General features: G+C 43.1%; 1 protein-coding gene across 1 annotated transcript in view; it reads left to right on the top strand.

Moving 5' to 3' along the window:
* The window catches only part of FMNL3 (formin like 3), a 109,544-nt gene extending 101,094 nt beyond the window's left edge, over window positions 1-8,450 (top strand). Inside the window, exons 26-30 of the mRNA XM_018567621.1 lie at window positions 889-990; window positions 2,512-2,604; window positions 4,653-4,776; window positions 4,975-5,085; window positions 7,809-8,450. Coding sequence (XP_018423123.1) covers window positions 889-990; window positions 2,512-2,604; window positions 4,653-4,776; window positions 4,975-5,066 — 411 coding nt within the window. The 3' untranslated portion in view covers window positions 5,067-5,085; window positions 7,809-8,450. The remainder of the gene's footprint in view (window positions 1-888; window positions 991-2,511; window positions 2,605-4,652; window positions 4,777-4,974; window positions 5,086-7,808) is intronic.
* Window positions 8,451-14,071: the final 5,621 nt, after the last annotated feature.

The raw sequence follows: 14,071 nt of genomic DNA, 5'->3' as shown, positions 1-14,071 counted from the left end.
TCTCCCGCTCCTCACCCCATCTCCCGCTCCTCACCCCATCTCCCTTCTCGTCCGCTCCTCACCCCATCTCCCTTCTCGTCCGCTCCTCACCCCATCTCCCGCTCCTCACCCCATCTCCCTTCTCGTCCGCTCCTTACGCCATCTCCCTTTTCGTTGGTGTAGCACCAACCCAAATTGTTGCACAGAGTCAGTATAAGCTTTTATTAAACTGTAGAAGTCCAGCTATTATGGTAATAATTCTGAGGTTAAAGCTAAACTCCTGGCAAATCACATGCACAAATACAAGTGGCCATGTGTATTGTTATTTAGATTGTGGTGTCTTTTGTATTTCCTCTGCATGTTTGTAGTAATCCAGCATGCAGCCTGTGTGCAGGAGTTTCCTGTAATAAAAAGAGTTTAGTCCAGTGATGACACTGCTACGTTTAAAAGATAATATCTGGGTTTGCAAAGCCACTCGATTCATTCAAAATATATCTGTGGCTAAATAGGAATATATTTAAATGAACATTTTTGTGCCTGGAGTTCATCTTTAAAGATAACGCACGTACATAATAGGCTCGATGGCCACATTCAAGATGGTTTTCCTTTTTTGCAGATACAGCAATAGACTTGGTGTACATGCTGGCCTATAAAGGCATTCCTCTTGCTTCCTTAGCTTGTGACAAAACAGCTTTTATTTGTCAGTTGCGTGTATTGTTTGCCTCTATCAGTTGTTTTTTCCTTATTTGAATGTTCTGTCTAGGTATTTTTAGCACTCCGTCCCACTGTGATTCCTCCCCTCCCACCCTTCCCTTCACTGTGCCTGCAGGAAATGTAGACTTGTGAAGTTCTAGAAGCCCTCAGAAGGGAGCAGTATCTCCAGATCTCTCATTTTTTTTTCTTTTGCAGGAAGCATACGCAGCTGTGGTGCTTTACTTTGGAGAAAATCCAAAGACAACGCCGCCCTCTGTGTTCTTTCCAGTGTTCGCTCGTTTCATCAAATCATACAAGGTATACATGCTAAGCCCGGGTCCCATACTGGCATGTCACTTTACTGGGTGCTTTAGAAGCACCTGTGTACTTACATGTGTCCTTTGAGCACAGAAGACAGGCTCTTTCCTGCCATTGTTCCAGCAGGAAAAGGTTCTTGGTCAGGGTGTGGCCACCTACCCAGTGACCGAATAACACACTTCTTGTCCCGTAAGTTGGATTGCAACCAGAAGAGACGGATCCTTGTGGATATATTAGCCTGGCACTTGTCTCCAGAAGCATGCTAGTCTTGCTGGAGTCTGAATCCTGTCACACTCATGTGGGCGTCATAATGAAGAGTCACAGCAGCCTGAGCTGGGTCACACATGCATTAGTCTAAAGGTCATACATTGTACGATTTTTGTTTGGAGATCGTACAGGAACGTTTTATTTAGAACGAAGATGGAACAGTTGATGGTACATCACCGATTTTCATTTTTGATATTGTGATGGAAATGTTTTTCCGTCGGTCATGTTGGAAAATGTTTCTCTGACTGAGTGAACATCGATGAATCAGGGGGGTTTTCGTTCGTCAAACATCTCGGCAAGAACAGAGCACATGCGCAAAAGGAAAATATTTCCGTCGTTCGTCAAAAATTGTTTGGTTACTATGGCCAATGAACGATTTCTGAAATTGACATCTGACTATGCTTGATGGGGAAGTCTTGGTGTAATCGAACGGGGGTTCATGCCAGAAACTGAAAATGTTGAATATAAATCGTACAATGTATAGCCACCTTTATGAACCGTAATTGCACAAACCGCGGAAATCCACTAAATGGTCTTTAAAATATATACATAGAGGAAGACTGATAACTTTACACCGACAATGACGGCAATTTACCAAGAATGGAGCAGCTGTGCATGGCAACAAGTCAGCTTCTAACCTTCATTTTCAAAGTTTAAGGCTAGGTTCACACCCGCGCGATCGGTGACCGGGCGGCAATTGTGCACGGAACCGTGCAGATTGCCCAGTCGCCCTTCACAGCCGATTGCGCTGGCGGTGCCATTATTTTCTACTGGCACCCCAGTCGCGCCGGGCGGATTGCAGTTTCCCGCCACAAATCCGCCCGTGCAATTATACACAATCTCGGCTAAAAAAAGCTGTGCGTCGTGTCGCAAAAAGAGGTACTTGTAACTTTTTTAGCGATTTGCCTCGCAAATGTAACCCCATTGAAATCAATGGGGCTGCACGGCAATTGATTTGTGTGCACCCGAATACGATCACGCAGTCCCTGGGCGCGCATCCCAGGTATCGCTCAGATCTGAACCTAGCCTGACTGAACAAGCTAAAGATAGAAGCTGGGTACTATGCACAGCTGCCCCAGATTCTGTCTGCTCCACTTTTAGTAAGTGTCCTAAAGAAGTATACGGTTACTCTATATTACTAAAGCCATGCGTTTGCTCTACAAAGTCTCTTTAGATATGTATACAAGGAAGATGTATGAGATTAATATGCCTGAAACTGATAACAGAATTGATTTGTGCTGTTTCACAAAATAGGAAGCTGACCTTGAGAATGAGATGCGCAAGAAGCAGGAGGAAGTTATGCGAGAGAAGTTATTGGCACAAGAAGCAAAGAAGATGGACCCTAAGGTATGGTCCTCATTCTTGAAGTGCCTTGAAGCACCATGCACTGACATAAATGTTCCTGCAGGCTGCAATGCAAGCACCATCATTGCTTCTATTATGAGGAAGACTTACTTTCTTTCTGAGAAAAGGGAAGGCTTCAGGGTTCCCTCTAGATGTGCATTCGGCTTTCCACACTTGTCTGTCTCATGGCAGATGGGCAAGGCTTGGCTAAATACGAGCAGGTAGTGTCTTCTCCCAGCAGTTTGAAATGATAATATGGGTACATTGCGGTATTGAGATAATGTATTGCTCCTGGTATTGAGGACTCAGCAGGAATGTGAATTGGATTCCTTCCTAGTTCTCAGTCCTAGCCTGCAGTCATTTTATACTCCCAATGTACAGTCCACGCTGATGACATGCTGAACATTGTTTACATTGGCTTGGGCCTGTGATGACAGTTGCCAAAGCACAGGGAAGAAAAGACAACCAGAGGGTTTATTTTAATGAAGTCTTGGTTAGTTGTGTCCCTGAATATATTAGAATGTGAGTAAAACATCTTACAACAAATCTAACGTACAATTAACAGATCCTGTATCAATGGCAAGAGTTAAGGAGGAAATTATAAAATCACATGATGAACTTCAGGATCAAGGTTGAGTTTTGCAGGATACAGGATTTTAAGTTTATGTACTTTGAAGGGTATATCACTGTCATATGTGATCATCCTAAATCACACGTTGCTGGCATTTTGTTCTTCATCACGACTTTAGCACTTTATTCAGTATATGCGCCAGTGAAGGAGTTTGGTACGAGGAGAAAGTCATGTGCTTATATTAAAGAATATGATTTTTTTATCAGCTCTTTTGATCAGAGTTGTTTCTATAATGTTTTTACTGTCTCACTGGTTATACCTGTGTGCTGCGTTGAGGAGCTTCTCATCTCCTATAAAGTGTCCCCACAACTTGCACTGATGAACTGTGAACATCTAATCTCTAGGGCAGTCTGATAATACGTACTAGCCATGTCACATTGCGTTATTGTGACTTTATATTTCAGTCGTATTTTCTCTTTGAAGATCTCATAGTCCTTTGTATTGTAGCGGACGTTTTACATCCACTTAAATCCTCTAAACACTTGGTTCTGAGCTTTTGCTGTTTGCCCCAGAGCAGGAATTATTGAGCAATAGATATTGTATGTTGCAGTGGGAGACAAATTCAGATACCAGTAGTGAAAATAACTAGGGATGCACCGATAACGGTATTTCGGTATCGAGTACATTTTTCTTTTTGGTACTCGCCGATACCGAATACAGGAAGTCCCATTTAGGAAGCCAGGCGGCGTGTAATGACTCGCTACCTGGCTTCCCGATTTGCAGGGAAGCCGTCCACATGCTCCTCGTCATTAGGTGACCAGAAAGCATGGAGCCGGCTTTCTGGTCAGTCAGGAAGCCGTTGCGCCGTGTAATGACGCGGTGCCCGGCTTCCTGATTGGCCAGGAAGCCGGCTCCATCATCATGAGGTGACGAGGGAGCATGAAGCCAGCTTCCCGGCCAATCAGAAAGCCGGGTGTCACGTCATTACATGGCACCCGGCTTCATGCTTCCAGAGAGCATGGAGCCGGCTTCCCGGCCAATCAGGAAGCCGGGCAGCGTGTAATGACGCGCTGCCCGGCGTCCTGATTCCGGAAGTATCGGGCTAGGCATCGGAGCATGTGGCCGAGTAAGAGTACTCGCCCAAATACTCGGCACCGATACTAGTATCGGTGCGTCCCTAAAAATAACATCTAGAATAGTTGGATAATTTGGGTATCGGTAACACCTCAACATTTCCATCCCCCCTCATTTATTGTGACAACAAAGCCACATCAGTAAACATGAACAAGGATTGCCATCCATCTAGGGAGAGCCTCTTCTTTATAATACTGTTGGATCTCTTCGGAGGAAATACCTGGCTTTTTCCATGCCATAGAAATGAGGAATAATGACATATTTTATTTTCTGACGGCAAAGTATTTTTCTGGTTGCTGAAAGGAGATCCATCTTATGTTTTCACTCACCATTATTATTCCTCTAGTCTCCAACGCCGAAAAATAAGCGGCAGCAACAAGATTTGATAGCAGAGCTGCGACGGCGGCAAGCCAAGGACCATCGACCAGTGTATGAAGGAAAAGATGGAACCATTGAGGACATTATCACAGGTGGGTGTTTTGGCTGTTAGTAAGTGGTTTCATTTAATATTTCCTTGCAGTTCTCTCTCTGGAATTGTCTTCTTCTCTATTCCTACCCCAATGTATATCGTCCTCACTATTGGGGGCTGCTGAACCTCTCTTTTCAGTTTGCATTATTTGACCATATATGTATTTCTCTGTCTCCCCAACCTACATTGATGGCTGCAGTCCTGAAGAGTGTCCCCTTCACAGCCAGAACAGCCAAGAGAGGCTCTCGCTTCTTCTGTGATACATCCCTTTTTGAGGATTCAAACTGTTAAGCCCAATGCCTTTTAAAAAGTATGTAAAGGTATACTTCTGCATGCATTGTGACCTTCCTTGTCTGGCCATGGATGGCCTGTCATGAAGAACACTGGAATGCATGCCCAGGCCTTGCACTTTAACCTTAGTCATGATTACTAATCTCCTGCGTTGCATCTGACTGCATGTCACACCTACATACTCTTCTGTAAGTGCATTGGATATTCACGCAAAGCACAGTGTATAGCCATGAGGAGAAGGTTTGTGCAGTATTAAGTTTCTGCTATCATTTTGTAGACCTCATCATAAGGGAAGATCTTGAACCCCTATGTTACTAATGCCACCTGTATGTACAATTGTCCTTTGATATAGAACCCACTATTATGAACTGATTGGTAATAGGCAGCTGCATACTACTTTAGGCCAGAGGTCCCAGATCCAGCCTTCACAATAGATCATGTTTTGCAGATGAAATAGCCAATGCTGGTCTCTAATAAATGCAGCCGTACTCCTAGAAGGTAGTGAGGAAAACATGCACCCTTACTGGCCCTTTAGGATCAGAGTATGGAAAGGTAACTGAAACGGGTACTGGTTTCAAGTGGCCATAATTATCATAAGCCCTCTCCCTCGCTAGCTGTGCTTTTGTGGAATATTGCCTGTCCTGCACTCCTGCTGTTTACTAGTAACCGCTGAAGAACAGGGTGACTGAGTGTGACCTCTGTAGGAACCCATGTAGTGAGGAAGCTATGGTATAGCGCTTCTCTTTTTCTCCTCCATATGAGGGGAGAGTGCTGCTCTTCTTCATATACTTCTCTTTAGTTCTCATTTTCTCGGTTATATACATTCCTTTTTATTTTATCTCTCAGATTAGCCACCAGGAAGATTCATCTTTAGTTTCCTTTCTCTTGCAGTGGGTAAGAAGAGGGACAGCTGACCTCCCTCTATAATGGCTATTGCTGGCTATGCTGCTTCTGCCTTATGCAAAAATGTGTCTCTTATAACAAGCATTTGCTTTGAGTAACTGACCTGATGTGACTGCTGATACCAGCCCACGCACAGAGTTAAAAGCTGAACTTCTAGACAGATATGGCTCTTGAGCCCAAAGAAAAGAGAACGTGTTACTATTTCATATAGATTTCACTTTATTGCACTGTCAGCTGAATACTGTCAACTAGGAGTAAGGAAAACTGTACAATGCAGGGACCTGCAAGGCTGCAACTAAAAAACATCTTGTTCCATAACATCCATTGAAACGTTTGTATCCACTTCGGCTCAAAAAATTGTCAACTTTTTGCTAGCTGTACAAATCGCTGTAGAGAGCAGCGTTGGTCAGACACCTTGATTTTGAAGGCTTTTATTTTAGTATGAATGAAACTGCCATTGGTTTGTGCTCTTGTTTGAAGTGGATTGGGGCAAGCACACCTTACAATTGATACAATTAGCACCAGACGTCTGAACCAGCACCAGCTTCACAAAGTATACCAGTAGTCATGTCCATTAATATGTGCACTTCTTTTATTATCAGCTCCATCTTTATGGGGGACCAGGGCCGGATTTACTCTCTCTCTGCTGCCTCAAGGCCAGGTTCCTCAATGCACCCCCCTCCCCGCCAAACCCCTCCAATGGAGAATAGCAACCAAATGGCAGGGGCAGCAGGCTCTGTTTTTTAATTGTTTGTTTTTTACCACTTTTTGCATTTATTTTTTTAATTTATTTTATTTTTTAAAACTTTTATTTTAATTTGTTTTCACTTAACTTTATTGCTATCACACAGGGGCTAACAAACCTGTGTGATGGCATTTGGAGGTGACAGGTTCTCTTTATTGAACCTGTCACCTGCAATACAGGAATTTGAGCACAGCACTGTGACAGCTGAGATGGGAAGGGTGCAAGTGCAGCTCTCCCGTCTCAGTGTTTACATGGAGCAGAGAACAAACGCTCTGTTCCCCGCTCTCCATCCTGAACTATTTTGCTGAGGTCCCGGGTCCCCCATAAGAGCAGGGGACCCCAAAAACCATGGCAGAGTGGGAGGCGGTCAGTGGGGACAGAGACAGCCAGAGGTGGGGGCATATCTTGGCTGGGGGTGGACCTGTAGGCATATTACAAGTGAGCTTGACGGCATCGCCAGGATCACTTGTACTAAACGAGCGCCGGCTTCCCAAAACAGGACTAAATGTAGAAAAAGAACCCCCCCCCCTGTGGCTGTACTGCCCCTCTACTCCCGGCCAGGCCTCGGTGGCCTTCTGGGCAATCTGGCCCTGTGGGGGACTGTACCTGATGGAAGGGACTAGACTCTAGGCAGTCATTGTAGGTCCACATGCGGTTCTGAGCACCACAGAGCTGCAGCAGTCTATGAAATGCTTGTTTACCAACCACATTCCATGTCTCTCTGTTCCTAAGGTGCATTTCCTATTTGACATAATTGATGTTTCAGCGGTCTGTGCAAGCTGCAAATGACAAGATCAGTAATAAACACTATTTACAAAACTAATTCTTTTCATCTTCTAACAATTCTGAATCTACTATACATATGGGGTTGAGTTCATCTTAGCAGCAAGCTTCCAGCACAGACTTTGCAGACATGTTCAATGTTTTGAGTTGTGTCAATAATTCTTCTATCTCCAGCTTAAGGTATTCTCTTTCCACTACTTACTCTACAGCATTCAGTCTCATGTGTACAGCTGCCTTTGCCTGCTTCAGCCACAATGCACGCTTGTCCTCAGTGTACATTAGCTGACACTGCATTTGCTTTCTCTTTCCAGATCTCCGTAATCAGCCCTTCAGACGTGCAGATGCCGTTCTGCGGCATGCTTGGAGGCGGAGCTAGCGCATCCAGTTCCATGAGTCGGGTCAGGCCTTGCTGTATAGGTTGCTCCTTGGAGCAGATGAACTATAAGACTCGGCAGATGGCTGGGTTCCACATGTTAAGGGAAATGAAGAAGCCGGGACACTTCACAAAATAGAAGAAAAAGTGCCTTATTGCTACAGTATTATAGAACTATTTTTCTTTTACTATTTATATTTTCTTAAATTTTTACTGTTGAAATTGTAAATAATTTTTTTTTTTTTTTGTAAGTTTCTTTGCCAGACCAATATTGGCTGCTCTGGGCGAATAAGAAAAAGTGCCTTGTAAGTGTTAAAAAGTGTTTGTTTATTAATGCGGTTAGATTGAACACTAATGTGATGTAAAGACTGAAGCCTTTTGTTGTGGAATGGGCTGGTAATGTTATATGTATGCCGTCTGGCTTTGGCAAAGTTAATATAGCAAGAGCATTTTTACATATTTTATTTACTTTATCCTGAACATAGAGGGAAGAAAAAGGAAATGTGCCAAATGTGTAAGTTTGCTTAAGAAGGTTGTAGAGAAGTCACATAAATAATAGAACTAGTGCAGAAATGACGATGGTTTCATCTGCTGTCTATTGAGTCAGATGGAAGTCCTCTCTTCTAGCTTTGTCTTCATGATACAGGTGACACATCTCCCCAAACCTTTACTCTTCTCATTGTTATTTACTGAGACGGCTAATCATAAATTGGGAGGAAGAGGGGATTTATAGTCAGCTATGGAAACCGTTCTAGAGGAGCAACATACATTTGTTTCAATAGACAGCTTAGCTAGATGTAACCCATTCCTGCAGCTGGATGCTGGAAAACACGGCAGGTGAGCAAACCTCAGACCTAGTGGAAGGAGAACGGATACTTTGTACATAAGCAGCACTGCATGATGTAAATATGCATTTATGGCAAGTCTTTGACCTAATGTGAAGTCAGGACATATACGGATAAAGTATTGTCTTCTAAGTGGGACTATAAAAGTAACCTATCAGGAGAGAAATAAGGGAGGTTGTCATTGCCATTTCTTTTTTCTGTAGATGCAGCTTCCATGGCTGCCATACCTATCTTTACCATCCTACTTGGTCAGTGAGTGACCTGATACAGGTGTGTGCATAGCCAGGGGCAAGAAATCTGGGACACACATGCTTGGTCCAGGTCACTGTCTCACTAAGTGGTGAAGCACAGATGAGGTCACTGATATCTTCAAATGCCAGCAGTGGCGGCTGCCATATACCTGTCCTGCAAATTCTTCTCAGGCTGCCTTTCCGCACCTTGCTTCTATATAACGTTCTACCTGTATATATGGTGAAGAAGAACTCCGGGAAGAATGTTTATTCATTTTAATTAGGTGCTAGTTTTTATCTAGGCTCAAACACAACAAAATGTATACTCTCCGTAAGCTCTAAGCCGGCCAGCTGTCACAGCGCTCTCTCCAGTCTCTCCTACGCTGCAGCACTGGAATGTTCCTCAGTGCACTCACATCTATACACTGTGTATAGAACGTGATGATTTATGGGACCTTAGACCACTGCAGAGGAGGTGGAGCGAGGCTGGAAAGGCTGGTCTATAAACAAGCCGGCTTTGTGGTTCAGGCGAGTCTAACTTTTTTTTTCTTCTTTTGAACCTAGACAAAAAACGAGTAGTTAACCCTTGCAGTGTGGGGGTAGCCCCACAGCAAGGGTTAATAAATGTTTTTCCTGGAGTTCTTCTTTAAGATGTCCAATGTACCTAAAGCTGTTAGCTTTCCATCAATATGTAAAAGTGTCGATGAAATGGAATGCCCGCTAGAGGCCAGAATTCTGTGTACCTGGCTAGTTCTTGATCTTACATTACAGCAGCATTGTGTGTTACTAAATCTCCTATGCACCTTTACACACTGTAGATGTATAAAAGCAACTTGGACACCAATCTCCTTTCCAGTGTACCCGTCACCTACAAAGAGCAGCCAATATCAGTTCCTGCAGTATGTGATAGGAATGCGGTGATACCACCAGCATTGTAAATCTGGGGCAAGTCCATGCAATGACTGCCTCTTGTACATGACAGGTATACTTGAATATACTCTACAAAGGCCTAAAATGTATATGCGGTGAGATTTCCAGCCTGCAGACTTTATTTTACTATGATATATTTATATGTATTTAAGCTGTATCTGAACAGTGTCTTACCTTGCTATCCCATCCCTACCCATACATACTTCACAGTGAAGTCTCTTTTTATACTTTGGTAGGTGTGGGATTGGCACAATCCTGAGACTTGGCACCTCTGTATCTGATCCAAGAGTACATGATACATCTACATTTTTGATTGATAATTTATTTTCAAATCCGCAAATTTTAATCCAGCTTGTCAACCTGGTTGGTAGGCAATTGGGCCAAGTCTTTGGCATTGGGCAATCTGCTTTTTTTTTTATTGCTAGTTTTCAGAATTCTTTCTGCCGGTTTGCTCAGTTAAGAGTCAAATCTATTTAAGTTTTTTTATTTAAAATTTTAAGCGAGGGACCTTTTATCTATTGCGTGTCTATAATTTAGAGTTTTGGTCAAACGAGAGGACAGAGACCGTTATTTGAATCGCAGGGAAAACTTACCGAGAATTGACTGGCCGGAGCAAACTAGGGTCTTAAGGTTCTTTCCTTCTCATAATTTCAGTAACATTCCATGCTTTTTGTACATCAGAGATGACCGGGACCACTGTGTAGTTCTATCGTAACATTCCAAGTTTGCTGTTTAACATTCCCTGATTAGCAATGTATAATTGGTCCAGTACCTCAAGGTGCTTGCTGTTTATGCCATGGATGAAGCAGTGTAGGTAAAGACAAGGGTAAATGTTCCCATTGTGGTGACTATGAATGTATACATTGTGAATACATCGTTCTGAGACCAAAGCCCAGTAGAAGTGCTAGTTTATTTTTGTCTGCGCTATCTGTAATGCAGTGCCTTTCCTAAATGGGGTAAAAGCCATAAAATCCTTTGCAGCTGATATGCATCTTATAATCCAGCTAAACCTAGAGAATCCTGCTCCTGCAGTACACTACAGTCATGTCCATCAGAGCATTGTCATCTACTCTTTGTATGCAATTTATTCACTACATTTATTTCATGCCTTAGCAATTTGATGACCTGTCGTTTATTTGCCCACCTCCAGCAGTGTCATGATTGCAATGCATGGCCCGGATGTATGTAGAAGACAACAAAGGCTCACTGCAAGCTTGTGTTTTCTGTACTGTATTAATTGTGCATGTGGAATACATTCCTGACCTTCTCCAGAGTCCACAGACATGCAGAGCAGTGTGGGGTCAGAGAAGGAGCCCATCCATACCCTTTCTCAGTGTATTAACTGTGTACAGTATGTTATTTCTGATGTAAGAAGCCAGTAATTGTTTATTACAAGTCATGTTTAAGTTCTTTAAATGTCAGGTTTCAGGAAAATATTTAGTGCTCTCTGTTATATTATTCTTTTATTTTGTCATCAATAAATGTGCAGAGCCCTATCATTCCTTGTGTGAGTCTACCTCTATTTAGACAGATTTGTTGCAATGCAATGTAAAGCCAGAGAATTCTGAGATGATCCACACCAGTGATACACAGTAATTTATGAAGGCAAGGAGTTGAACAAGCCGTGACAAATGAGCAAGCATGATAATCTGTTATAAAAAAAACTTCTTTGGCATATTCCCTTACGCCATGTAAAAGAAGAAACAGATGGATATCGCCCTTTCCTCGTGTGATCACCTTTACTGTAAATAGATTCATGTACAAGTATAAAAACTACTCGCATGTGCCTGATGGATACAAGTGATATAGTGAACCCTACATGTAAGGCAGAGCCAAATGAGCTGACGTGTTTCAAGGAGATCACCCCTTCATCAGAGCTCTGATGAAGGGGTCAAACCTCCCCGAAATGCATCAGTTAATTTACAATAAAGGTGATCACACGAGGAAAGGGCGCTATCCTTCTGTTTCTTCTTTTACATAGTTCATAAGGATACTTCCCAGTTGTCATTTGTGGATGGCAGCCTCCCTCAAGTGATTGGTGGTGAAGATTTCCCAACAACAGTCTGCTGAGTGCTGCGGACACTAGACTATTCTCTTATGCCATTTATATGAACAGAATGTAAAGAAGAGATGTGATCGGGGCACAAGGACCGAGGGGGCATGCAATTCTTTCATTATAGGTCTGTACAAGCTAAGTTGTGGAAGACCTCTCTCTGTCTGATGGCAAACTGCTAAATTGTACTTTTAGTCGAACACCAGCTAAAATACTTTATGTACAGGCAGTCCCCGGGTTATGGATGTCCGACTTACGGACACTCCGTACTTACGAACCGGGGTCCACAGTTCTCTTAAATGTACGGGCGGCCGCCGGGACATTTAGGAGAACTGTGGCTGCAGCGGCCTGTGTCCCTTCAAATGCCCGCTGTTCTCCCCACGGGTGTTGGCGGAGGCAATGGGGACACAGACTGCTGCATTGCTCCGCTGCCCCCGTACCTCCGCTGCTATCTTCCCCTGGTCCATCGGATTCTCCTTTCCCCCGTCCAGCCGTGGCACCTCTGCCCCGCCCCCCTTGCCTCATCTTCATCTGCAGGCTGGTAGCCATACCCAGCCTGCTATTGGATGTTGTAAAATGCAATAGCCAATAGCAAGCTGGCTATTGCACCCGCCTGCTGTCAATCAGCATGGGGGGACCTGATAGAGAACTTTCTCCTTCAGGCCCCTCCTCTGCTGATCAACAGTGGGCAGATGCAGTAGCCAGCCTGTTATTGGCTGTTGCAATTTGAAATATCCAATAGCAGGCTGGGTATGGCTCCCAGCATTAAAATAAAACATTTAAAAAAAAAAAATTAAAAAGACAAACAAAATGTAAAAAAAAAGTTAAATAAATAAAAATTAAAAATGCAAACAAATAAAAAAAATAAAGTTTATAAAATACAATAAAAAAATAGAAAAACACTTTTTTTTGGTGTCATTTTAAATAAAACATTTTTTTTATTCTATTATAATCTTCTGAACAACAGGAACAGACAGCAAAACAAACGTGACCCTTCCCTATGCTATCTAAAACTAAAAGGTTTTTTTTGGCTGGAGTTTCACTTAAGAAATGTACCTGTTCCGACTTGCATACAAATTCAACTTAAGTACAAACCCTATCTTGTATGTAACCCGGGACTGCCTGTGTATATATATATATTTATTACAACTCAAACCTCAAGCCATACATAAGAGTTGTATTAGTTATATTTTAGTGTATGCCCAGGAAACTTTTTTCTTTTTCCTTCATTGAGGGACACAGGATTCAGTGAAATTTGTGTTACAGTGCCGTCTACAGGAGGATTTGGACACTGGCAAACAAAAAAAACAGTGACCAGCCTGGTATAACACCGTCCGTTGCCAGCATGCCTCGGTTTTGCCTGCTGTCCTAGGAGGATAGATCTCATTTCTCTACTGAGAAGTTTTATTAGCCATTTTTTCTTTTTGTTTAAGATAATTTTTTCTTCGATCAAGACTTCATCTACGTGTCGCTTCGGCGGGTCTCATACGCAGCAATCTGGATCCGTGTATACCCAGACCCAACTGGACATTACAATTGCTGGGGCTGCCTGGAATATGACCTTCGGGCACTGGGCTCTGCTTTCCAGACCTCTGTGTAGTTTGTCACAGTGCACTTTCCAAGTCCAGAGCCATGGCACAGCCTCTGAAGACTCATTTTATGAGTCAGCCGTTTGGGCTGAGTATTGGGAGCCATTATATTTAGCGAACCATTGGGTGCCATTATAAATGCCCATTTTTCCGGAAAGAGTTATATGATGAGTGCTCACAACAAAGTCCAAATCCCATTCGCACTACCACGGTCTCAAAACCACAAGGTATATGTGCTGCCCAGGTGACCACACGGATGGCGCCGTGCAAAACACTAATAGGGTATAAAAGTAATTCACCCGCACACACTTGAAGGGTTTTTAAAGTATTGATATGTTTATTCAATACCCAATGTCACATACTGTCATACGGTGCTAACGTTTCGGATCCGCACAGGGATCCTTCATCAGAGCGACAATGACGCTCTGATGAAGGATAAACATATCAATACTTTTAAAAACCCTTCAAGTGTGTGCCGGTGATTTACTTTTATTTACTATATGATGAGTGCTGTCACACTAGGTGGTGGAGTGTCACTCATATACTTCACGCTC

Source organism: Nanorana parkeri, unplaced genomic scaffold, assembly GCF_000935625.1.
Source record: "Nanorana parkeri isolate BGI_ZX_2015 unplaced genomic scaffold, ASM93562v1 scaffold1076, whole genome shotgun sequence".
Classification (NCBI taxonomy): Eukaryota; Metazoa; Chordata; class Amphibia; order Anura; family Dicroglossidae; genus Nanorana; species Nanorana parkeri.
This window is presented reverse-complemented; position numbering and strand designations above follow the sequence as displayed.